This window comes from Fundulus heteroclitus, chromosome 1 (genome assembly GCF_011125445.2).
Source record: "Fundulus heteroclitus isolate FHET01 chromosome 1, MU-UCD_Fhet_4.1, whole genome shotgun sequence".
NCBI classification, from domain to species: domain Eukaryota; kingdom Metazoa; phylum Chordata; class Actinopteri; order Cyprinodontiformes; family Fundulidae; genus Fundulus; species Fundulus heteroclitus.
Window position 1 is genome coordinate 36,490,719 of NC_046361.1, and position 26,899 is coordinate 36,517,617.

General features: G+C 40.8%; 2 protein-coding genes across 4 annotated transcripts in view; both read right to left on the reverse strand.

Moving 5' to 3' along the window:
* Window positions 1-256: 256 nt before the first annotated feature.
* Window positions 257-1,306, reverse strand: LOC105918642 (P2Y purinoceptor 1). The gene has a single exon (XM_012853766.2). It carries the CDS (start codon window positions 1,298-1,300, stop codon window positions 257-259), a length of 1,044 nt encoding a protein of 347 aa, XP_012709220.2. The 5' UTR covers window positions 1,301-1,306.
* Window positions 1,307-6,871: 5,565 nt separating this feature from the next.
* The window catches only part of hnf4a (hepatocyte nuclear factor 4, alpha), a 36,979-nt gene continuing 16,951 nt past the window's right edge, over window positions 6,872-26,899 (reverse strand). For 2 of the 3 annotated variants that reach the window (XM_036142049.1, XM_036142058.1), the window contains exons 2-10: window positions 13,119-13,293; window positions 12,845-12,939; window positions 10,494-10,600; window positions 10,246-10,401; window positions 9,636-9,723; window positions 9,396-9,548; window positions 9,040-9,276; window positions 8,777-8,899; window positions 6,872-7,771 (exon numbers count right to left, since the gene is read on the reverse strand). In XM_036142049.1, the coding sequence (XP_035997942.1) occupies window positions 7,629-7,771; window positions 8,777-8,899; window positions 9,040-9,276; window positions 9,396-9,548; window positions 9,636-9,723; window positions 10,246-10,401; window positions 10,494-10,600; window positions 12,845-12,939; window positions 13,119-13,293 (1,277 nt within the window). In that variant the 3' untranslated portion in view covers window positions 6,872-7,628. Of the gene's footprint in view, window positions 7,772-8,776; window positions 8,900-9,039; window positions 9,277-9,395; window positions 9,549-9,635; window positions 9,724-10,245; window positions 10,402-10,493; window positions 10,601-12,844; window positions 12,940-13,118; window positions 13,294-14,334; window positions 14,690-26,899 lie in introns of those variants that run through there. The other variant, XM_012853773.3, reaches the window with a different exon arrangement.

Genomic DNA, 26,899 nt, shown 5'->3' on the forward strand with positions numbered 1-26,899 from the left:
TGGTCACTAAATCTATCAGTGCTCAATAGAAATATAGCCTAATTGTTCTGTCTAAATATGTAACACATTAAAAACGATTTTCAGGTTTAAATAAATGGATGAAGAGGAGGCGTAACGCGACGCGAATTGACAGAAAAGTCCAGATTGTTGAACTGGAACAAAATTTTGCTTTGCTCTATTGGCTCAATTCGCACCGTTTGCGTCGCTCGAAATCCGACGTTTGCATCGAGGACCATTGACTCGCCCCTGAACGCCTTTACATAGGGGTAACGTGTGAATCAGTCGCTCCATTGTTCACTCCGTTGCTCGTGTTCGGTGGGAACGTACCTTTAGTCTGTGGTACAGAGCTGGATTTTGACTGAAACAAATGACTGGACATCCGTCGAAATCTGAGCAGCAGCTGCCTGAATTGTTCACCCATATCCTCATTTACATGAAAGTAAACCAGCGGGTTGAGAACGCTGTTCAGGCTCACAAGACCACGACTTGCCTGATGTGCAATGAAGACTCCAGAATTCCATGGGGGGCATTTATCCTCTAAGATCAGGACTCTGGAATAAAGGTTGAGGTTCCTGAAGACATGATAGGGAGCGAAACAAAACGAGAAATAAATAATCAAAAAAACCAACAGCTTTAGGATTCGCTGTTTCACATCCTTTGTTATAGTGTTTGAGCGGCAGACAACAAGAGTCACATGTCCGTAGCAGCCAACGATGATGCCAGAAGGGATGCAGAATCCAATGAATGTCACGCTGAGGCTGTAGGGGAGGTAATCTTTAACCTCATCCCAATCAGTTGTATCATAACATTGGTTAGTCTTGTTCTCTGGATGTTTGGGGAAGAACATGTCTGGAACACTCTGAGCACTCACCAGAATCCATACCATGGCTGAGATTACTGCAGAGTTAGTCACTGTTAATGTCCTCAGTGCTTCAAATGGATAAACGATGGCCAGGTACCTGTAGACGCTTATACACGTGAGGAATCCGATGCTGCAGTATAAATTCACTTTGAAGCAAAATCTTGTTATCTTGCAGAAGGCTTCTCCAAAGTTCCAGATATTTTCTTTGAGATAGTAATCCATCAGAAAGGGGAGAGTGAGCAGATACAACATGTCTGCTACTCCGAGGTTAATGACCAGGATATCGATGCCCCGAAGTTTCTTCCATTTACGAAGCAAAGACTTCATTCCCCACACATTCAGCACCACTCCGACAGGAAAAAACAAGATGTAAAGAATAGGCAGTACTGTATTCTCAAATAAGTTCTTTTCCGGTGGAATACAGCTGCTGCTATTCATTTTGTCTTCCAGAAAGAAGTCCGCTCAGACCTTCTCCTCAGAGGCTCAGCTGGATTATGGAGTGAAGGAAAACAACCTAAATAGCTTCCTCTTTGAATTCTTTGCTGCATGCAAATTTTATATGCATCACTCTTTCCAAGTAGAGCTGCCTGTCATACCAGGTGTCGTTTGGAACAGGTTTTCTAGTTTTAAAAGTCAATGTTTTGTAGATATATCCATCTTATTATAGCACAACCCGTTAAGCACATTTAATTTAATCAAGATGGTTTTCATCATATTAGCTGATACTAAAAGCAATTTTCTAAAAATAAACTCCTGTGGTTTAAAATGACATCACATTGCATCCGACATGACGTCTCTGGAACGTCAGAATAGGCGGTCTCAGTATTTTTAGTGACTATTTCTCAAGAAAACTTTTCACATCAAACAAAATACCCTCCATTAATTTAGTCACCTGGAAACAATATTTTTTACATTTGTTTTGTCTCGTGTAGACAACTGCAGCTCTCTTTCTCCTGTCTAAGCAATGATCCAACAAACCCAGAGCCGGCCCAACCCAATGTGGAGCCCTGGAGGAGATTTCATATGGCCCCTCCCAAATTATTCACATTAATCAAATTTGAATAACTACACAATTTGCATAAAATGACACTATACTTTAGCTGCAATTACACTATATACAAAACAGAAATAAAATAACTACAAACAAAAACATGCCTTTATACAATTATATACAAAACTATGTACAAAAACACATTTTACAAACATTTTGTGGTGCTTTTCATAACTGCGTCCATCAGCGTGATGATCTATGCCACTATTTAAGCCTGGTTTATTCTTGGCGCATCCTCCTCGCAGGTGTGGAGTATCTGCTCCAAGCACCTAGGAAAATTCCTAACTACATGGACAGACACGTGCGGAAATATGGCGGATGAGCAAGATGTTCTTCTGGCAGAGGTTCGTAAACACTGGCTCCATCCAAATACCCTTAATAATAGCTCCTAGCTCCTGATCCGTAACCTTTCATGGGGTCAACAGTAAGAACTCTATTGTGAATAGGAAAGGAGCTTGGGTCTATTTATAGCTTTTGTTCATAGTTGCTTATTTTGTGGCCCAAATAAGCAACTTCATGGTCAAAAACAAGCTCAATAAACCACAACTTGCGGCTCACGAAATTTACAAGAGACTCAAAAATAAACTATAACAAGCCAGACGTAGCTTATAATAAGCAGACTTGGTAACACTGTTATTGATGCCAATGGCCTTACATTGGGCTGCCGTAAAGATTTTCGTCTTATCGCAAGACAAGAACACAACTGCAAGACCACCTCGGGGTCGGCGCACAGAAAGTTACAAATTAGGTTTTCCGGATAGAGACACCAGGGGGAGATTGCAGACCCCTCAACCATTAACACTTAGATTACCATCACAGGGATTTAGAAGAGGATATATTAGGGTAAAAATGTTACTTAGTGGGGCTTTGACTCCAACGTTATTATGTGGCAGAAACACACTTGGATGATTCTTGTAAAATCCGGGCCTACAGCCTCCCAAGAATGAACTACAAAGTACACGATCTCTTCTCTGCGGACATTTTCGCTGATTTCTGTGAGGGGGCTGTGCTGATACGTCATGTCTGGCAAAGTATTGTGGGATACCTTAAGGCTTCTTAGTGCCGGTAAGGGACGTTGTGGGTTTCTTAGCCAAAGTTAGCTGTGGCTGGAAGCATACAGGCTTCTTTTCCTACTTCCTTCCTTAATGAATGGACTATTTGGACAGCACTTATCATAGCGACCGCTGACACACTTCCACTGATTGAAGGGTCCTTGCTCTTTAAGGGTATTCGGATGGATGACTCAGCCCATAAAGATTACCGTGATCAACAAATTGTTAAAAATTCCTGGACAGAAATTGCTGTCACTCCTTGAAGAAGGGAAGGGGCTTTAAAATGATGGAAACAACCGCGTTTTCTTGTTTACGTGTAGTGGGGTATGGTAGGCTTGGTGTAGGAGCACAACGCTGCCCTCTAGAGCAGTAGTGGATTTTGGCACCGGCCGCCCGGGGCAGCACTTTTCAATGACACATAGGGTGCGGCGCAAGCAGTAAAAAAAATTTATGAAAAATAATTTGCGCCCCAAAAGCGGTTTTACATTATCTATCATATAACTGTGTGAGGAAATTGGCGACCCTTGCAGCTGCAGGCGTCCTGCTTGCTGTGAGAAGAGGCTGCAGCCCTGCACTGCACAGAGGCTGACTGGCTGTAGGCTCATGTTACCCTGAGCTATCTCTATAGTTATACTGCTATAGGCTTAGGCTGCTGGAGGACATCGGGTCTATTTCTCTCACTCTGCTGAGTTCTCCTACTGTTCTCCAATTTGCATTGTTTGTTGTTATTTCGACTTTTAACTTTTTGTTCTCTGTCATTTTTTTTTCTTCATAGAAGGTTCACCTGGTCTGTTGTTCTGTTAGCTGTGACATCATCAGGGGAGGCAGATCATCCACTATTACCATCTAACATAGAAAGTACTCCTGGGTCAATGTGAGCTTCTGTGCTTTCTGTGTCTTCTCTAAGCCCCAGTGGGTCGAGGCAGATGAGCGTTCACACTGAGCCTGGTTCTGGTTCTGCTGGAGGTTCTCCTCCCTGTTAAAGGGGAGTTTTCCTCTCCACTGTCGCTTCACGCATGCTCAGTATGAGGGATTGCTGCAAAGCCATCAACAATGCAGACGACTGTCCACTGTGGCTCTACGCTCTTTCAGGAGAAGTGAATGCTGCTTGTTGAGACTTGATGAAACCTGCTGGGTTTCCTTAGAGAGGAAACTTTTAGACCAATCTGGAGGATTTGACTGAATTTGACTTTGTAAAGAGCCTTGAGATGACATGTTTCATGAATTGCTGCCATATAGATAAAACTGAATTGAATAAGACGAGGAAAGGCCCTAGGGAGGTTCACCTCTGGGTTTCTCAAATGGACCTGGCAACAGGGCTGCAGGGGATCCACTCTACAGTACAAATGAAGGAGCTAACAGAATTAATGCCACTTTTCCAGAAGTACCAACTTTGAGCAGTGGTTTAAGTCAGTTACACTAATGCGCGGGAGGATTCCCAACCGGTCAGCCAGGCCAGTAATGGATGGAGCAGCAGGTCCACAGGGTAGCAAACACTCCCTACACAGTACCATCCCATAAAGACTTAGCAGATATTATGAGTAGGATGTGTTCAGGGCACACCGAACATTAAAGGTTACACTATATGTGTTTAAATAATTACTTTGCTTTATTAATTAAACTGAATGTCAATCCATACTGGCTGACCAGGAAAAGAAAGACCTTACAGGAGAGAGTCTGTATTCAAAGAGGCACAGAATAATGCCAGTCATAGGAGGAGGAGGAGGAGGAGGAGGAGGAGGAGGAGGAGGAGGAGGAGGAGGAGGAGGAGGAGGAGGAGGAGGGAGTGCCAGGTACAGGTGCAGGACCAGATTGCTAATAGGTGTTTGCATTGAATCATATAAATCCTGAAAGGAATGCAGTCCAAATTAAGGCTTTTTGACATCTTCTAGCTAACAGACTGATTAGGTTGATTAATTTCAGGCCTAGCTTGTATTTGAAGGTATAGCTATAAGTTAATATTTGCTTTGAAATGTACGATAAGCTGCTTGTTTAGTAAACTTTCATAAACAGTAGTGTTTTTTTGTTGTCTTGCACATGTCGCGGGTGTTCGGGGTGTTGAGGGGATGGTGGGCTCGGGGGGGGGGGTTCTTGCCCAGTAATGTCAAACCGTCATTGCTACCACGGAGGAAAGGCTGCACAGAGCATAAATGCTGCAGATGTTGTGTCTGCACATCTTATTCCCACATGTAATGTATGTAGGTCAAGCATGAACCAGTCTTTAGTTTCACTCAGCAAAGTCATTTATGACTACTACGCTGTAGTAATGTTAATTGGCCATTGCTTTGCATTTGACTCTATGTTAGCATTTCAACTTTATGACTTAATAGTCATAACTAGTTTCGACATGATTATATTGAAGGTGAACTTTCCCCCAGATTGTGTGGCGCCTCCTGGAGGCCATTGATTTCTTAGCATTTGCCTTCCCTGCCTGATGGTCCAGCAAATGTCCTACAAATGTTCCAGCATACAGCAGCAAACTTAATGTAGACCTCAATCCATACTAACTTCACCTCAGTTCTAATGCACCATCACTGGCTGCCAGGTAAACCTATTTTATGTAAGAAGCCTGCTACAACTAAAGCTTTACTCTCTTACTTGCTCATGTCACAGCAGTCTTCCTTATTCTCCATATGGATGAATGAACATATTTTCCTGAAAAGAAAGCATCCCATGCTGGCTAAAATCTCCCAAAACCTTGTGGGAGAATATTTTGAAGGAACAGTTCCAATTAACACGTTTAGCACCACCCAACACTGAACACAACCAAAACAACAGCATACACAGAGTTCAACATGCAGGTGGCAGCATCATGCTCTGGGGTTACCTTTTTTTTCAGATTGAACTGAGTTTATTGCCCTCTCTTAATTTTGTTTTAATATATAACAAATTTGTAGATGATTCTGGTCTCATTTTAGCATAGCATAAATCAGGCACTGTCACTGGTTTAGTTTGTGAGCACTTTACATTATTAACTACAGCATTGCAGCAAGTCAACAAGGAATGATTTAATTGTGCACATATAGAAAAATAATTATATGAATTTAATCACTTTGCTTGGAGAGCTCCTTCTGTTTGATCTTTGTCATGCTGTGCATTACGGTTAAACATCTCTACTTTGATCACTTTTGTCCAAAGTCTTGTGGTTTGGGCAGATGCACCTTTGCAAACCCAAATCGTGCTGCCATGCTGTTTTTGAACAGTGGACACTTTCTAATGGCAGTCAGTTTGTTCTTGTTCAGACTTTTCTGATTATCGAGTCATGAACTGTGATATTTAATGTTCTAAAAGTTTTTCCTGGTAAATAATCTTTCTCACTTTGCAACCATGGACTATAAAACCGTATAAACCTTCCCCATATCAATGAGCAGCCACGTTTTCTTTGCTGACGTCACTGCTGATGCCGTCCTGTCTCTCTTTATCAGCGTGTAGGTATTCCCTTCTGATCAAGACCAATTAATGAAGTTACATTTGAGGTTGGTTTGAAATAAAATCTAGGAGCAACAGATTCGATCATTTTCAGTGTGTCCTGATAAAACTCTTGAATTGTACTACAGTGTGTTAGCTTTTAGGACAAACATTTGAAAATAACGTGATTGCATGCTGTCTACAGCAAAATAAATGATAAAGAAAATGTTTACTCTAGTTTTTATAGCTTTACAGTGTCTTGAGACTTAAAGATATAAAATCAGAACATGTCTCCAGCAGGTCAGCTACTTTATTATTTCCAGTGGTAATGCGCACATTTATATTTGAAGTTGCTTTGAATGCTATCTGTAATGATTTTACGACACTTTATCAGTTTATCAGTGACTTAGCAAGACTGCCACGTTGGACAAATCACCCCCCCCCCCAATATGATTTTATGACCTCAGCAAATAAAAATAATCAGCGGAGAATGCGATGTAAAAATAGACGATAAGATTTATTCAGTCATTTTCACATTGTAAGGTAAACCTTTCCTGGTTTGTAAGGCAGTACAGGTTCCAAGGCACATTTTATCAGTCAAACCATGACAAGAACTAAACAAAAAATAGAATATATATATTTTTATTTTTTTTGTTTTTTGTAAAACTAACACATCACATCATTGGGAAACTGTGTGTGCCAAACGCTTGGTCGTTTTGGGTGTAAATTTACAAAATTCTCTCTTTAGATTTCTCTCATATGAATATGCACGGCGCATTGCATAAATAAAAAAAAAAATATTTTCAAACAAACCTAAAAAGCTGAACTCTTTCAAGGGCTTTCCTTTAGCTTCTAAGCTCATATTTATCACCAATAAACATAGAACCGTGCTACATTAAATGTATGAAATCGTAAGGCTTGTTGTAACATTCATAAAATACTCACATGATCACGTCGCTGCGTCTAACATGAGCCTCGCTGCACATGCGCATGTTACCTGATAATGACGGTTTATTTACAGCACTGTAAGTGTCTGGCAAATTACATCGCATGTGTTTTAATCGGACTCATGCCGAGCCTTGGAGCTCAACCGCAGCTGCATTTTATGTACAAATATGTCCCTGAAGGCTATCTGTAAAGAGCTTGTAATTACATTATACATATTTAGCTACTTTGAAGTCGCCAGCGTCAATCCTGACTTTGTATAAAGTTTTCACAATATAAAAAGCATAAAGAATTGGGATTGAAGCTTTTGTTAAATGGCCTCTTGCTTGGTGATGGTTGGCTGAGGGATGGAGGTCGGCTGCTTGGGCACCGTGGCTATGACGCCCTGAGGCATTTTGTAGTGTTCTGATCCAGAGGCGGTGGGTGGAGACGGGATCGGGGTTTCAGGAGTGGCTGAAAAGTAGAATGCAAAAGAAAAAGGTCAGAGGCAGACACGCGGTATGTGTGAACGGTTGGGAAATGCGGTCAGTTTTCACACAGGGAACGGGTGAAATTTCTCAGGGCATTAAACATGCTAAGAGAGAATAACAGGAGGTTGCTTGGACAAAATGAGCCAGATTAGTTGCTGCGGAGAATTTAAAGGATTTTTTTTTTTTTGCCAAGCCTGTTTACTCACGACATCAGCTCACATGAAGCTGAGTGAGGAAAAATGGATTGTGTGTCTAAATTTTAATGTTACCACTGCAAAACTTGCATAGTCAAACAAATTCCCATAAAAAGCGCCAAATGCTTGTTTCAGGGCATTGAAAGAGTATTCATGCACCTTGAGCTTCATTGCAACTGCACACTTCAATGTATTTGATTGGGATTTTGTGTGCAGTAAGTTTTGCATGATTGTGAAGTGGGATGAAAAGGATACATGGTTTTGTAAAAAGTGTTTTTATGTAGTGTCACCTTTTGCTGCAAACAACAGCTCCAAGCTCTTCAAAGTATGTCTCCACCACCTTTACAAATCTAACCGTTGATATTTTTTGCCACTTTTCTCATTAATTCTGACCGGCTTCCCTTGTCCTGCTAAAGATAAGCATCCCTAAACCATGATGGTGTCACCATTGTATGTGGATTCCTATGTGGATGTTAAGTTCAGAGATGGCTCTGGCGAGGTAGAATAACTAGGGGCAACTGGATTTCATTTGTTGCCATCAAAGAAAAGGAGGTTAAATGCAAATGTACCCCAAACTTTTCGGATTTTTATTAAACGAAAGTAAAGTACCTTACATCCTCTTCCTTCCACTTCATTATCATGCATTGGGAAGTGTGTCACTTAAAATTGCAAAACAATCCATTAAAGCTTGTGGCGGTAAAGTGCTAAAATGTGAAAGAGGTCCAGAAAAGCACGTCCTTCAAGAAGGCACAGTGAAAGTTACGGAAATTGTAATATTATTTCCTTCAACTCACAGATTTGACCATTGTGAATCGGCGTTGCCATGTTGCTGGTCACTATAACGTTGCTACTGAGGTGCTCTTGAACCAGGTGAGGGTGCAGAGAGTGTGGTGCATGTGGGGCTTCATTAGCTGAACCTTTAGGAAAAAAATAACAGTGTTAACAACAAATTCATGGAATAAAAAGAACAACTTCCAGCTAACAGTAAAAACCTTTGGTTCAAAAGTTAGAGATAATTGCATTTTTTCTTAAGTCAAACGATCTCTAAAGAGCTCACCTCCTAGGAGCATTTCCTGCAGCAGGTTGTCAATCTTTGCCATGCCAAAGAGTTTGACAAACTGGATCTGCTCAATCATCTGCCAGGTGATGCTCTGTAGCGTCGGCAGCAGCAGGAGGAGCTCCCCGAAGCGGCCCCGAGAGTCGTACTGCCTGTCGTTGATGTAGTCCTCCAGGCTGACCTGGACCTGGTATCGCATTCGCTTGATCTTACCCGGGTCACTTAGGCCTTTTGCATCTGAGGACAAAGAAAGACACGCATTTTGGCTCCAAGCTGTATCTCTATGCGGTTAGACACTTGGTACATGCATGCTTATTTTAATTTGAGGCGTGAAGACTTTGAAAATCCCAAAATACCTGGGTCAAAGAAAACAATAGCCTTCAAGCAGGCATATTCATTGTCATCTATCTGGAGCTCTTGAAAAGGAAGCACCAGCTCATCCAGGATCCTTACTGCTACCCGGCCCACCTCCAACTCCGGACAGTTTCTGGGGATAATGTGATCATTACCTGCAAAATGAGCACATTTGCATTAAATTCCAGAACTTGCTGAAGATGGGGCTGAAAAAAAAAAACTACGCTTTGTGCCAGTTTTACCTAATAAGAGGATGTCTTTGTAAAGCATGGACCTCTTGGCTGCACCAAGCAAGAGATGCTCTCCTGCATGAGCTCGCAGCAGCGCCACCTGGAACAAAGTTCAGTCAAATCAACTATTCCAGGTACAGATCGATTATAAGTTGTTGCTTTTTTATTTAGTTTTTTTTGTTGTTGGATGTTTTAGGATTGTGTATTTTCCTGAAGGTTTCTCACGTGAGTGCAGCAAAAACAGAAAAAAACACTCCACCAGCATCAGCAAATCAATTACTAAGGCCCGGTGGTCACACTGTTAATGATTGCGCACGTTTTGGAGGAGGGCTATAACTTTAAAAACCAAGCTCATCATATTCTAACCGGGGATTAAAACACATTAACCATTCTGGTTGAAAAGTTGAAGAGTTTTGTTGAGAGGAGCCTTGTTTTCTTAGAGATCGGTTTGTCTTACACTCCTTTTTTTCCCACCAATCGGGATTTTTATGGAGGAAGGACGGATTGCAAGCCAATAGAAACGTCTCTCCTGCAGCCCGTGTCATAGCCGTGAGTTAACTGGTTGATGAGTGACCAGACTGGCTCTACCACTATGTACACTCCGTCTGCGTACGGGCCTCACCTGGTCGTCCAGGGGCAGGTCGCAGAATGCTGGGATGTACTTGGCCCACTCCACCAGCACCAGCAGCTGCTGTTTCATGGACTCACAGACGTCTGTGATGGTGGCGATCTTTTTGGTCCTAATGTCGCCGTTCAGTATGGGCGCGGGCGACGTGATCTGCGCAGAGAGACGCGGGTGTGAACGCGTCCGACAGCGATGTCACTCAATGTTCAGCGGCGGTCAGGTGTTGGGTTCATGCTAGGGGTTACCTGTCTTGATAGAACATCTGCCTGAATGAGTGCGTTGATGGATGGCAAGCTGCTGTCTTCATAGCTGGACCTCCTGGTGCTGATTCTGTCTCTCTCGTTCTGTACAGCTTTAAGAAAAAAAAAACACAGATCCACATGGCTGTAAGCAGGCAGCTGCAAAAGTGAAGGTAAGTTACAGCAGCGTGAAGAAATAGACACCCTTTTGTTTGAGTGAATGCTATCCAAACCAGCCTGGTCTCAGCAAAATAGTTATTGTCCTCTAAACTTCATCTTTGGTTGCTCCAGCCTTGGTAACAGCAACTGCCTAGTAGTGTTTAATGAAATTAATCTTAATGTAGGTTTTGGTCCTCTCTACTGGGGAGAATTGTATTGATTCAGCGAAACTGAGGGATTTTAGGTCATTTAACAGCGTCTCATCTGGAAATGCAGACGACTGTCCACTGTGGCTCTACGCTCTTTCAGGAGGAGTGAATGCTGCTTGGAGAGACTTGATGCAACCTGCTGGATTTCCTTAGAGAGGAAACTTTCTCACCAACCTGGAGGATCTGATTGAATTTGACTTTGTAAAGAGCCTTGAGATGACATGCTGTTAATTGGCAATAAAATAAAATTGAATTGAAGTCCATGCTTTGACTATGTCACTCCAAAAACCTTATATTTTGTTGTTATTTTCAGCCATTCACATTGGGAACTTGTGATTTAGATAATTGTTTGATCCAATTGCTCTTGAGTTTATGACCACAAACTGATGCCTGGAAAATTCCTCCTTCAGGATTTTCTGACAGAGAGCAGAATTCATGAACTTAAAATTCATCACACTACCACCACCATTGCTTCTAGCGACGTATTTTCCTAAAAGTCTAAAAGATGTGTTTGGCAAACATGAGATGGGCCTTTGTTGTAGGTCAGTGGTTGTTGTAGCCTTATGAACTCTCCTATAAATGACAGTAACTAGAGATGAGCTAGCATCATTAATACAGGAGCCATGTGCCTCCTTCTATTGGTTCTAGTTAGGTGTCTCACCGCAGAGCTTTGGACTCTCTGGAAATGAACAAGGAGCTTTTTGTTAAGATTGATCTTAGCAAGAAGAAATCTAAGTGCGGACGATTGTTTCTAATTCACGTTTTTACACCAAACACATGAAAGAAACCGTTGCTGATTGATGAATCGATCAAACAGGACGCCTATGTTTCCTTACATCTGACTGGACAGATGGATCTAAAGGGGTTGAAGGTCCCATGTGGCAAACAATGCAGTAGTTTTGATAATTTGTGTAACATGGAGTTCCTAACGAACGAATACAGCTGGCTGTCATCTGTATATTGGTGGTGAAAGACGTTAATAATGTGACCAAGTGGACGTATGTGCAGCCGAAACCGGATGTGTCCTAAATCAGAGCCCTGTGTGACTCCGAATGAAAGGCTAGCAGAATTACATGATCTGGTTGACATGAACACTGAAGTTTCTGTTAGAAAGGTGCAACAGAGTTTCCCCATGTCATAAAGGTTACTGTGACTCAGCATGTCAAGCTGTTTTATTGAAATTTTAAAGTCGTTGGTTCGAATCCAGATTCCTCCTGCCACAGTGTGGTGGTCTGTGTATCGGTGGATGAATGTGTGTGCATTTGTGGCCGTGACTGGGTGAATGTGGCACGACATACAAGTGCCTTGAGTTGTCAGTATGACTAGAAAATCGCTTGATCAATTCACTGCATTTACTATTTAATTAAAAGGACGTTGTCCATAGCATCCAAGCTAGGAGTAACATCCACTAAAACCAGGACTGTAAATTCTCTGGTCTACAGTCATCAGAATATTATTTCACGCCCTGATGAGGGCATTTCTGAAATCCTGACTGATAATGAAAGAAAAATGCATTGTTGTCCTGCAACGAATAACAAGTTAAACAAAGACCTGGAACTGGTTTGGCTCTGATGAATCTGTTTTGTTTCAAAGAGAGTCTGTTTGAAGCAGCTTTTATGCGCTCAGGTTGAGATAAAGCCGGAGGAAAACCCTACAGGTATCGACTTTTTCTAAGGCCGAATCCGGAGACACTGCGAAGAAAAATGAGTCTTCAGAGGTTATTATGTTTATCAGTATATGGCCATTATTGCTTGGAAATGTTTGCTCAGCATAAGCCTGCCAGAGACTTCACTGCTCTGCGGAGTGAACATTAACAAAGCCGTACTCTCTTGGGTATTGCAACACCTAGAGACGAGTCGGATCAATGCTGTGGAGACAGCTTGCTCCGTAGCACTGATTTGCTGATGGGGATGGAAATTTAGGCTTTTGGTTTGTTTCTGTTTCATCCCAACAAGAGATGTTGGGATGTTTAGAGGGTTAGGATCATACCTTCCTTCTTCATGCCAGCTCTGAAGCATTTCTTCAGTCTGCAGTATCTGCATTGGTTTCTCTTGTCTTTGTCCACAATGCACTGTCTATTAAACCTGAAACAACAGATAGAAGACGTGTGTCTGGGCTCTTTGGAGAAGAAACGGCAGCAGTAACCCAAGTTTGTGATTCTGACATCGAAACACTGATAATGACGGCTTTATACGCCACACCTTTGAAGCAACAGTAAAGCTCCTCACATTTGGGGTTTAGGGTTCCCACTTTTTGTCCTCACCTGCAAGAGTACATGTGGTTCTTGCGCACGCTGCGCCTGAAGAAGCCCTTGCAGCCGTCGCAGCTCGAGGCCCCGTAGTGCTTCCCCGTGGCTCGGTCACCGCATATGGCGCACAAGCTGCCTGCTGCCAGGTGGCCTGTGGCGTTCATGTTGGCGCTTTCAGCCGGTGAGGAGTCTAACACGAAGGAAGGAGAGACAGAAGGGAGGGAGAGAAAACATCTCATCAGGTTGGTTAGCTTTTATGTCATTAGTTTTGGTGACGAGGTGACCTGAAACTGGAGGAAAGAGAGGGGGGAAAAAGACAGCAAGCCTGTGGAAAATATGTTTGATCACCGGTTTTCGGCAATGAGCTTAAAAGGTGTGAACGGCCAGACGAAATCCCGACAGCTCCACTGTTTCTAATCAAAAGCCACCATCCAGAGCGCCTGGGAGTCTTTTACCTTCCTGAGTGATTCAGGTAGAGTCAACAGAAGATAATTGATGTTGCTTTGATTACCTCTGAAAAGATAATCACTGGAGACAGTTTTCTCCTCAGCTAAAGTCACAGTCATGAGGCGAAATCAATCAATCAGGGGTCATGTCGAGTCACATTCTGCTGAAGTCTTTGGGACGGATAAAAACATTAAGACTGTCCCGCAGAGGGGAACTCGTACATTTTTTTTTTTTATTTTTTTTTTATAAAGTGATGAAAAATTTGCCCTGTAGGTTTCCCTTTCTTGTCTTTAACTCTCTTTGGGAATTTTAGAATCAGGATCCCGGCCATGTTGTCATGGGAGAGTGCCTATGCAAACAGGCTGGTGTCACTTTAAGAAGGTATTGGAGAACTTCATCCCTTTTTCCTTCAATTCAAACACTGTGGGAACAGACGGTTTGTAACAAGAGAAGGGCGATCACGATACTCCGGCTACTGCTTCATCTCAGAGTGGATATCAATCCAACGTAACGAGGGCGACGCCACGTCACGGTGCAAGCTGAAACAGGTCAGCGCCTCTTGCGGATCCTGACCCCGTGAGCTTTGGGAATACGGCAATCTCATAAAACCAAAGCTCTTAATGTTTTACTATTAGACCCCGGGGTGATAAAAGAGCTCCGCTGCAACAGGGTCATCCCTCTGCGAGCAAAGGGGGCAGATGGACAAATGACCCCGTATTATCACCCGTTTTAAATCAGTAAAAGTTTCAAAGTTCAATGCCAGAGCTGCATATATGAGACTCACCTGCACCCAAGGGGAGGACTTGCATGTTTTCGAACTCCAGCGTGGTGTAGGCTGGGTCCAGAGCCTCGCTGTAGTCTGCCATGTCCATGTCTACCAGTGGTTTGGGCAAACAAATTCTCAGCTACCTGACAGTGGGGCAGGAAGACTTGTCCAAGAAGCTGATGCCCCCCTCCTCCTCCTCCTCCTTTCTTTCTTTTCTCACACCCCCACACACCTCTAATAATGCCCCCTTCCTCGGTGTCTCTGGGCCTAGCCCCGCCTAGTAACAGAACAGGTCTTGGGCCTGACTTTGCGTGATGAGGACCCGGTGGTGTCAGAACGCAGAGCAACGACTGAAAGCAGAGCTCGCCTCCTCCTCCTGCGTCCTCCTGTCCCACTAACCACTGGAGAGGTGGAGTGTCCCATGGTTGATGGTTAACTAGTCTCTTCAGAGGTGAATCACAGGGTTGTTTTTTTTTTTTTTTTTAGCAGAGATAGCACGACTTCAATATCAGCCACCTCTGCATCGTTTTCTGTCAGAACTGGGATAAACAGAGCCTTCCTGAGAGTTACATCAGGCCAACGGTTGCTCCAGCGCTTTCATTTTAAAGCTCGTACCCCGCTTCATGCTCGCATCTCACGCACAACCGTAAGATGCAGGAAGTTGTCTGATTTCATGGCGAACAGAAATCATGTTTCCCTTTAGGTCTCAGGTCTAAGGTCTTACATGTTAGGGTGTCATAAATAAATAATCTGTTCGTTACCAATTTATAAGATTTTATGTAAACTTAACCTCCGGTGATGCAAACATGCTGTAATCGTCACTTGAACAGATATGAAGACAACGTGTTAAAGATGCATGTAAAAAAACAAATAAAGCAATTTGAGTAATTGCTCAAAAAAGTAATTTGACATTGGTTTCTGCAATTTAAAAGCCGAGTTACGGTGCCCAGAACCTCAGAATGTTCACCACAGCGAGGCCAAACCACCAGCGAGCTTGAAAACGGGTATCAGGTTTTTAAGTTTATGTTCTTTGGTTGCCTTTCTCCGGACATCACACTGCCCATTTTGGCCCAACACATCAACTTGGGCTCTTCTGTTTCGAGGACATGGTTCCAAAAGTTGTAGCCTTGAAGCAAGAAGATTCTGGGTTTGACCCCACAAGGACAAACAGCTTCAGACAATGGAGGGGTTATTTATGTAACTAAAATGAAGCCATTATGGAGAAGCTGTGGGAAAACCAAGCAGACTCCTATTGATTCAACATCCTTTAGAACGACATTTAGCAGCAAGAAGTTAAAACTTTCCTTTTTGACAAAGCTTCTAGTCAGAGTAGCTCATGTTACCCTGAGCTATCTCTATAGTTATGCTGCTATAGGCTTAGGCTGCTGGAGGACATCAGGATCTATTTCTCTCACTCTGAGTTCTAATATTCTCCAATTTGCATTTCTTGTCGTCATTTCAGTTTTTAACATTTTGTTCTCTATCATTTTTGTCTTAATAGAAGGTACACCTGGTCTGTTGCTCTGTTAGCTGTGTCATCATCCAGGGGAGGCAGATCATCCTCTATTACCATCTAACATAGAAAGTACTCCTGGGTCAATGTGAGCTTCAGTGCTTTCTGTGTCTCTGCTCTGTCTTCTCTAAGCCCCAGTGGGTGGAGGCAGATGAGCGTTCACACTGAGCCTGGTTCTGGTTCTGCTGGAGGTTCTCCTCCCTGTTAAAGGGGAGTTTTCCTCTCCACTGTCGCTTCATGCATGCTCAGTATGAGGGATTGCTGCAAAGCCATCAACAATGCAGACGACTGTCCACTGTGGCTCTACGCTCTTTCAGGAGGAGTGAATGCTGCTTGGAGAGACTTGATGCAACCTGCTGGGTTTCCTTAGAGAGGAAACTTTTAGACCAATCTGTAATGATTGAATTTGACTTTGGAAAGAGTCTTGAGGTGACATGTTTCATGAATTGGCACTATATAAATAAAATTTTACTGAATTGAATCTCCCATGTAAGTTTATCACTCTCTCGCATTGGTCGTGGGGAAAATGTGGGCCTTTCTTCTTTAAAGAAAATTTACTTTATTACTTGCATGGTTAAGTTCTGGCAAAGCTTTAGCTGTGAGGATGGATGGTCTCACATCTATCGACTGAATATCTTGGTATACAGTTGAGTTTATGTTGACATCTACTGTATGTCTGCAAGGTACCAGTCCCTGTCGCTGCCAAAAATGTCCTAAATCATTACGCCTTTTGTTTCAAACACGGAGCTGTATATTGTGGCTACACATCTCCACTCTGGTCCAATCTGACAAAACATTATCCCAGAAGCCATCTTGATGATAATTTTGGCAGATTTTGTTTTATGTGAAAAGAAGCTTTCTCCTTTCATCTCTTCCAAATATACCTGATATTTCAGTCTTTTCTGGTTGCTCCATCCTTAATTTTAAAATTGATCGTGCTTACTAAAGCTTGTATACCTGGGGGTGTTAAAGGTGCGGCCCCTGGATAGATTTTGTGCCGCCCCTGACGGCAACTCAAGAATGATCCAAATTTGGCCCTCCAGCGCCGTTGACTGGTGCAAATTAAGACTTTGTATATTGAAATAGGGCAGATATTTTTCATCCACTCCTTCAAATCTTTTTGATTCTGAAACTTTTAGACACAATACAAAGTTTTTATCCTTATTTATTTATCCTTATTTTGCATTCTCTTCAGTGTTATACTAAATAGGACCCCATTTATCCAAAAACGTTTTCACGATTGCAGACTTTGATGCACCTAAATCTGCTTTTTTTTAAACCTATTGTTGCTTTGTTAAACTGTGTTTAGTTTATTAAACACTTGCTGTATTTAGACGGCAGGCATTTTAAAAATAGTGACTAAAATCATGTATTTATTGCTGGGGATTTTTTTTTCAATAGTCCCCAAATGAATTTGTAAACTGGAGGCCTTTCTTATAATATGTCAAACATTCAAAACCCTTTTAAAGTTCTGGCTCTATATGACTTCCACATCCGTCTCCTGCAAATAAGTAAATAAATCTGAACACTTTATTTCTTTGATTAAAATATTACATTATTAGTTTACTGTTACAGATTAAAAAAGCCCAGTATATAGTTTTTGATTTTAGCAAAAAAAAAAAAAAAAATCATTTGACTTGATGATTTTGGGCCATGTCACAGAAAGTTTGTACACCCCTGCTGTGGAGTCTGAGATAAAGCTCTTGAGTTTTTCACATTTCTTGAACCTGCTGGGACATCCACATGTGGGAAGACCGGATCTGTCCTAAATGTTTTCTCCGTTAGAAATATCTTTCTAATTATATAATTTATATTGTTTAAAAATGTTCTAATAACTTTTACCTAATTGACGGCGTTACCAACAATTGTCTCTCATGTCTCTCTTCCTTTGTCAGTGTGTAAACTCACGCCCATTTGCTTCAAACCAGCAATCAAAAGCAGATTTTTTTTTTTATTTTTCATAGTTTAAGGAATTTGTTGTAATTGTTTTTGCACAGAATAAAAGTAACAAAAATAGCCCAAAAGCAGAGGCGCATTGAAAACCTTCTGAAGAACAGGATCTGAACACGTCTTCCATCACAGGAGACTGCATCCAGACTTCCTGTGCGTCACTCACATCTGGCAAATCTGTGTTAATTCTGCAATAATTAACTGGGTAAGAATTCTCGCTGAAGCAAAGTGACGCCTTTTTGTAAAAGCATTCATTGTTTGTGAAAGCACAAGGCGCTCCTGAGCTTGATCCCAGTGCCCTGAATTACTTGCTGCAAACACAGCTGATTCTGTGGGAGACATGCAGCATTGACTGTTTACAGCAAATTCACAAATTTACAATTCAGTTTTATTTAGATTTTGAAAGAACACATTCTGGTCCTAATAGATACGTTTAGGTCGCATTTCTCAAAATGAATGTGTCCATATCAAGCTAATGGAGAAACAATCCAAACGTTAGATTTTGTCCTTTACTGTTCAAATAGCAAAAGGTAATTATTTAAAGGTAAATTTAGAGGTGTGAGTCACAAAAAGTCAAAATCCATTCTAGCAGAACGGAATATAGACTAAAAATAGATTGCAGTAAAAGAAATGAATGAATACATTCGTATAGAGGCAGTTGACAACAAATTCCTTCTCAAGACACTTTAAAAACCAAAGAGATCCATTTTACGTTCAAAAAATATATATAGTCAATTCAGTGCATTCATTCAGAGAGATTAAAAGTCAATTTACATACATTTAATTTTGATCCAGGGGAAAACAGTACGGTCAAATTCAGTTTATTAAACCAAATGGTTGAAGGTTTTGTATCGGGGAATGCTGCAGGACCTACTGACCAGATTTCTGGGGCCAAATTATATCCAAAACCTCTACTGCATAGCTCCCAAACCTGTATACACCCGTGTTAAAATCACAGGGTTTTGTGATGATATTAGGATATAACCTTAAAATAATTATTTCCAAAGTTTTCTACACTTAAAATCACATATTTTAGGTACAGTTCAACTGAAAAAAAAAAAACCAGTGAGAAATATATGTCCTTAAAATGTTGCAGAAATCTTGCGGCACAAGTGTTCAAATCCTAAAACCCGTTTTCAATATTCTTCAGCATCCAGTCGTCTTGATTTCACATTTATCAGTCACACTAGATTTAAATGGCCTGAACGCTTCCCGATATACAAAGTATCAGTCAGGTAAAAGGTAAAAACAATTACAAAACATTTTTGTATTCCCTGAGTGCCTGGGCTGAAGACAGAAACCTTTTCTGCCTAAGAAAAGATCCAGGCCTGGTCACTTCCCAAAAACGTGTTGTGCTCTTAATCAGAGGAAACCTAATCATAGTTCCAAAAATACTCGCCAGTCGTCAACAAAAACCTGCAGAGTCTGTTGAAAGCTGAAGAGTATTGAAGCATCACTTTGGATCCAAGCATCCGTCTAACAAAAGATTGACCTCAACAACCGACTGGCAGAAAGTCTGTGGGCCACATAAAGAGACATCCTCTGATTTACAAAATGGAGTTGGTAAATAATACCAAGACAAAATGGATAAAGAGAGGCCCGTGCACTAATTCAACCAAATTAATAACATTTTCTTTTAATTTTAGATTTTTCCCTGATAGATTTATTTGTTTTTTATCAAAATATTTTGCATGTCACATTAAAAGTGGAAACATTTGTGAAATTATTAGGCATTTTAACAGGGTTGTGTACATTTTTCCATCTCTACTGCACATAAGAGGGCATAAATTACCTGGTAATTGAACCAGGGGTGGAAAAAGTGAAGGAAAAAGGTGATTTTATTAAATCAGAAAGTAATAATGATGCCACACTGTGGATTTTTTCCTGGAAAACATAAAGGACAGTTTTAACACGGGACTTTTTCCACCCAGTACTATAAATCTGGTTGTTTTCCAAAGTGGCCACCTCTTGCATGTCTCAGAGCAAACAGTAGTCTTATGTTTGAAGAGAAAGTGCCGGTACACACCAACAGGTCAACGATCCCAAGTTCAGCCAGACCTGCGAGGCTGTAAACTCCATATAGGATGACTTTTTTAACACGCACCTACATTACACTGGGGCACTCATAAAATTCTGCCTGAAAGCAAATACAGTAACATTCCTTCAGGCTTACTGGAGATTCTGACATGATTTGATTAAATATTGACCAACGCCACCCTTAGAGTAATCCACTCAAGATGAGAATGGATGTGATCTGGCGCTGAATGGGATAGAAACTCCCTTTTTCTTTCACGGCTCCATCAGAGATTTAGATTAAAGAGATTTACAGACAAAGCAGGGCATGAAGTCATTCAGTAATGGAAACACCCAGGATCTAAAAAAAAAAAAATGATTAGCAGCCTGGTCACTGTGCATCGGTCGCAGCTCGATTGGAGCGTGTTGTTTGGCTTGCGTGTACAGAGGTCGCCCGTTACAACACCGCTCTGCGTTCGATCCGTGTTGCTCTTCTGCACTTGTCATATTTGCTCAAGTAGTGTGCTGATTATTTCAAAGCAGCCAGCGCGTGAGCAGGAGGTGGGGCGGTGGTGGGGGGGTTTGCAGGAGATGGGAGAATCACTGTGCTGCCATGTCTGAGTCACTCAGGGCAAATCTTATCTCCAGAGTCATTAAAGTGCTTTTATCGCTGCTCCCATCCTAAAGTTCGGCAAAGTCCTCAAGGAACAGTCATATAGTGAACTATAAAGTATAATCTTTAAGGTTACAGCTTTCTTAATCAGAAACTGACAAACTGTTCTCATAGGTCTGATAATACAACAACAACAAAAAAAAAAAATCTTCCGTGTGTTATCTGAACGTAGCATTGGAGGTTTTGTGGCAACATGTCTCTGCATTCCAGCAGCACAGCGGCTGGACTAAGCATGTAAAACCTGGAGAATGCATACAGTGTTTGAAACATTTGCAGAACTTCTTGCAGTCTAATAGACTTACAAGCACTTTGTTTTTGCACACATATTTCCCAGACATCCCCTAAACGCAATCAATCTTTCCTTTAATGCCAGACCACTGCTTCCAAAGCATTATCATAAAAAGCAAAGGAGATGTCAAAAAGAGTATTTATGTCATGAAAAGGCAGGAAGATTTTCAATAAAGGATCTTTGATGTTTTTATTTCTTACATTCTTGTTTTCTCTGGATAACTTATATAATTAGCATCAAAACCATTTTTTATTTACTTTGGAAGAACTAGGATCTGGGGATGCATCACTTTGATCTTAACAGCGATAAGAAAGAAACCCTGTGGGATCTTCTAATAAAATGCTCTAGTTTACATGGAAGATAGTTGAGGTAAAGGACAGAAACAATCATCTGCAACAACTGACGAATTTACACTGGAAAAGTAAAAGGTTCTCCATTATCCCACTAACCGTGACCTCAAAATCCAAGATGGCTGCAGCACAAGGAAAGCAGTGAAAGTTCTCAGTACACATGCTGCCACACAAGATTTATGAAACTGACAAAATGTTCTCATAGGTCTGATGAAACAGCTCAATTGTAAAAGTAGAAAATAATAAAATAAAAATAGGAGTTCCTTCACGTCCCCAATAGGGATAAGCGTGTTGGAAAATGGATGAATGGATGGATAAACCTCAATAAATAATCTGCTTACAGATTGCAATTAATGGCACCCTCATTGCTTGTTAAGCACAATTAAAAAAAATTCACTGGTTTTTCGTGAAACTTGCACCTTAAACAATTAAGAATGTGATCTGACTTCTACTTCTTTGCTGAGTGACCAGTTTAACCAATGTCAGCCAAAGAAGAGGAAAACAGTGTTCAGCATTTTGATATTTCTGTTAGAAAAAGCAGAGCAGTGTGTGATTGAGTCAGGTGAGATGCAAACCAGCAGAAGGAAAAAAATAGTTTATTCTTTAAAATGTCCTTTTTTTGTGTGTTCTGCAGCCATTTTGATTTTGATCTTGGAGATTGAGACCAACCTGGACCTTTCTAACTTTAGGAGTCGTTCCAGTTAATTTTTCAAAGTTGGAGCGCTACGATATGAATGCTAATAAAAAGTACAACGCGCGCTGATTTCTCTGCATTTATCCATGCAAACACTAACATTTTCACAAACCATGCTGTACAGTCTGCCTCTTAAATCATGAGATAGGAAATGTGCGTATAATTCATTTATTATCTATTATTGCCACTTTTAGCACCAACCATTTTGGATTTGGAGGTCGATGTCAGTTCAAGATTTAGGTGGTGTTCCAACTACTGAAGACTTCTGGGTAGAAATGGTACGTGCCATTATCCTCTTAGTGAAGTTTGGTGTTAGACATGTTGCTCAGTAACATTTACCAGGTAAATCATTTTAAGTATGTCCACCTGAAATTAGCTCAATGATTTTATCAATAAAAGGCACTGGCCAGGATCTTTGTTTTTTTTTTTTTTTTAAATGGCAGCATATGTCATATTCAAAGTTGCTAGCTTTTTATTTATTGAGCTTTAATGAGCTCCTATTTTATTTTCTTACATTTTTTTGTCCTTTTAAAATAAGTCTTAATATTGTGAAAGTCGAATAATGACCCACCAAGAAAGAAGGCAAGGATCACAGTCTCTACTTGCTAGCTTGCTACAACTAGCATTAGCTCATAGGACCTTTCTCCAGTTGATTTATAAGGATGACAAAAAATTAAACTGTAAGCTGTAAAAGACCATGTAGGTGACTTAAACTGGCTCTATTAATCTCAATAACCATTCCTCTTTTTTTGCTTTGAAGGTACAAATCCTCCACAAGTTCTTAATAATCCTTCAGCGTCCACTAGGTTTTTTTTTTTTATAAAATCAAACAGGAACCAAAACAAAACTCTTACTTTATTACTTATACCAAGAAATGCTCAGCTTTACAACAGACTATCAATTATTTATATAATTTATGGCTACACAAAATGTAATTGGTTGGCTTAATTTCAGGTTAACAAACTTTATCTTCTAGTTGATTATAAATGTGGAAATCCACAGAGACAAACATTGTCTTGCAAAAGAATTAAGACTCTGAACTTTTTTTTTTTGGATAGACAGACAGAAGTATAATTGAAGGAAGAGGAGACATGGTTTTCTGAAAAGTGTGGCACACCTATGTCTTCAGTCTACCTCTGTTGGTTTCTAATAGACTATATCTTTATTAGTTTGCTGCAGTTACTGCAGTAAGTCTTTTTGGAACGTGTCTCTACCAAACATTTACATGTTTCTTTTTTAAAGTAACTCAATCTCGGTCTATTTCTCGGAACTATTTTCTCAACAAAAACACTCAACTGTTCTAGACCAGAGGAATCAAACTCCTGTCCTCAAGGTCTGATGTCCTGCAACTTTTAGACGCGTCCCTAGTCCAGCACACCTGAATCAAATGGGTAATTAGGTCCTCAGTATGCAGGCCATTTGTCCAGAATCCTTCTAATGACCTGTTTAGTTGACTTAGGTGGTTGGCCAGGGATACATATAACAGTCGCAGGCACTCGCGGACTGGAGTTTGACACCTCCACTCTGGACACTTCCATTGTATTTCTGGAACTTGCTGGAAAATATTAATATTATATTATAATATTAAATATTATTTCAAACAGGTTTTTTCCACTTGTATTTAGTAAGGGTGTAAATCACCGGCTTTAGCACAATCCAGTGTCATATCGATGTGTGTTTGGGTGACAATACAATATTTGCTAATATCACAAAGTCTGTCATAATTTCTGATTGATGGGATCAATATGATGATATAATCTGCCCAACTAACACTATTGTTTACGTTGATATCAACTCACAAATAGGATTTGACCATTTTATTTCTAACCTCTTATGGGTATCAGGCATTTGGATCACAAATAGCATTCTTTTAATTTAAAAATATCAATAATAATAATTTCAAAAAAGCAGGGGTGTCCAAACTTTTCGGTACATAGACCAAAATTGTCAAGTCAAAGGAACTCAAGGGACAAAAAATTAACAAAAATGTTTTAAAACAAAAAAATCATGCAAATTGTTTTTGCTGCTTTACAAAATATGATCATGTTAAATAAATACAGTAGATTTTTTTTGTAGGAATGAATGTATAAATAATTGTAGATCCAAAAGGTTCTACAAAAGGGTTTTGCTCATTTGTCGTATTAAAAGATGGTCGTCAAGTTTGCAAATTTTTTTGAATGATTTTATGAGATTCTTTAACAATAATAAACTCTTTTGCGTCTAGCAATATAAGAACAGCATTTGGCTCAGTTGTTCTTTGAAAACTCTTCCTGTATTTAGCCAACTTTAATAATTAAATTCAAAGCAGATTTTAATGCACCAAAGTCTGCATTTGAGTAATTAAATGTCTATGAATAGATGTTACTGTGAAATTCAAATAATGTCAAAAGTGTGTTTATTAACAGATGAATACTTCTTGTTGTAGTTAACATTTTTAAATTCTAGGATTTTCACTTTTCTGTAATAATTTTGCCCTAATTAAAAACTAAAATATTCTATCTGCATCAGCTACCTGTGCTGGTGGACCACATTTTACTTGAAATGCATTTAGGGGGCCACCTAAAAAGTGGCCACAAGTTACCCCCGGGCCACACTTTTGACATGCCTGATTTAATCAATATATCGATGTGGATCAGTGTATTGTTACACTCCTACTATTTAGTCCCATCCATCTTTCAAAAATCTCTAACCAGCTTCCTTACTGTTGCTGAAGAAAAGCATCCCCAAAGCATAATGCTGCCACCACCATGTTTTTTCTAATCATAGGAAAAGTGTGTTTATGATGTTAGTAATCCTTCACAAATAAGGGTTTGCATTGAGGCCAAAAAGTTACATTTTAGTCTTATCTGGTCATTTTTTTTAGAGTCCTGTACATCAGTGGTTCCCAAACCTGGGAACCCATGTCCTGCATGTTTCAGATTTCTCTCTGTTCCAGCTCACCTGATTCTAGTGATTGCTTTACCTCCTCTGCATGCCATCAAGCGCTGCAGAAGCCTCTTGATCATCCTTTCATTTAAGTCAGATGAGTGGCAGCAGGGAGACACCCAAAAACATGCAGGACAGGGGTGCATTCCTGCATCAAGTGGAGAAGCTTAAGTATCACGAGCTCTTGTTCACACGTACGTGCACAATGGGCCCGGATCGGTGGAGCAGCCGCAGTAATGTGTACGCTGCACCCATCCGTTGTGCTCTCGATTTACGGCATGCTTTCCGACCCTCACCTGTGTTCAGGAAATTTTGGTCATGACTAAAAGAACGAGATCCTGGATACAAGAAGAGGGTTTCCTCCGCATGGTGGCTCGGCTCTCCCTGAGAGATGGGGTGAGGAGCTCAACCATGCGGGAGAGGCTCGGAGTAGAGTCACTGCTCCTCCACATCGAGGGGAGTCAGGTGAGGTGGCCCCCTGCACGGCCACCAGGAGGGGGCCCCAGAACACGCTGAGTCTGCTGCCCTGTGACCCGGACCCAGATAAGCAGAAGACGATGAGTACGAGCGCCATTGTCCTACCACTTCACAATTACACATTACTTTATTTTGGTATTTTTTATTTTTTTTATAACATGACAAAACCATCCATGTTGTTCATCATAACTATTTGTTTATGTTTCAAGCGAGAACTCAGCTTAATGCAGGCGACTTTGATCATGTTGTAAAAGCTTTTTACACGATGGAATGAAAACTGTTTCCCTTGCATCGTTTGCTTTTGTATTTTATATTATTGTTTATCGCTATAAAACAGCGGCTCAGTGTTTATGCCAGGAGGCGGCAGAATAAAACGTGCCTTAGGGATTTTTATTTTATATTTTTTTAGTTTCAGCTGATATTGAATCGTTGAAATACTCCCACAGTGCAGCAGGTCGCCTTGTAGAAATATGAAGGGCCAGACGCAGCTGTCGTATAATCAGTCACCCAAACTCCTGCCCCGGGGCTAAAAGTCAAAGGATCGCTGAGACCTGATGTAACACTTGTATGATTCTCCCCTTTGAAACTTCAAACTCCAGTTTGTGAGCAAAGTCCTGTCTATCTTCTGAATAGGAATCTCCGACCACTGACCAAACTCCATTTGTAACCACTGCCTATTTGTACCTTCTCCTCAATGACTACATTTCATTTCCCCAAGTCCGATCTCAAAGGCGAGTGGCAGAGGGGGGGGGGGAAGCAAAACGGTAGAAATGAACACTGAAAAGGCAGCGGCTGGAGGGGGAATAAAGACGACCGCTGCGGCCTGGAGGAGATGAGGACACGAGGAGCGTGCTCTGCCTCGTTTTCGGGGGATTGTTTCTGAGAGATCTGCGACTCAGTGGAAATGTACGGCACATCCAGGACCGTGTTGATGTTGATAAGAGTAAAACAGAGGGAGACGATGTGCTGCCTGCAGCAGATTTGAGGCCGGCAGAAAGAGGTTGTTGCAGGAGATGGAGGAGATAGGTGAGTGGAGCGTCATGGCAAAGACCTTGTCAACAGATGACTATCTGCAAATAAGCCAGCTTATGCAAGCCCCTGTGGCTCAGCGGTGGATAGCATTTATTTTGTGCCAGTGGAGGATTGTCAGCTGTGCTGTGGTTTAAGCTAATGGAGACAGTTTTCAGTTGAAAAATTTAATTTCCTTTCATTTATTTTGCCAATTTAGTCAGTAGATGCTGCAGCTTGTATTCTATAGAGCAACACACACTATTTTGCTTCAGAGGCCTTTCAACCAAATATCATGTTTTTACAGATTTTGCATTAAAATTGAGTGGAATATTCTGAATCAGTTGTATTTTTGTCCTTCGGCTAATATAACTTATATTTAAAAAATAGAATTTAAATAAACATACTGAAGAAAATTTGATCATTCAAAATCCCATCTTGTTTTTGTTATTTTTTTCCCCTCAATAATTACTATTTGGTGGAAAAAAAATAGTCGTGCCCGTTCAGTTGCAACGTTTTTCACAGTACAACATGGTGCTTATGCCTTAGAAAATAAAGTTCAATTGGAAATATATGATTTGGTTGTTTTTATTTTCATGCAAATTACACATATCAAGTACAAATCTGCCATTTGTATATTTGCTCTTTATTCCAGTGGGTTTTTTTTCTGAACAGTCCCTAATAAAAAGCC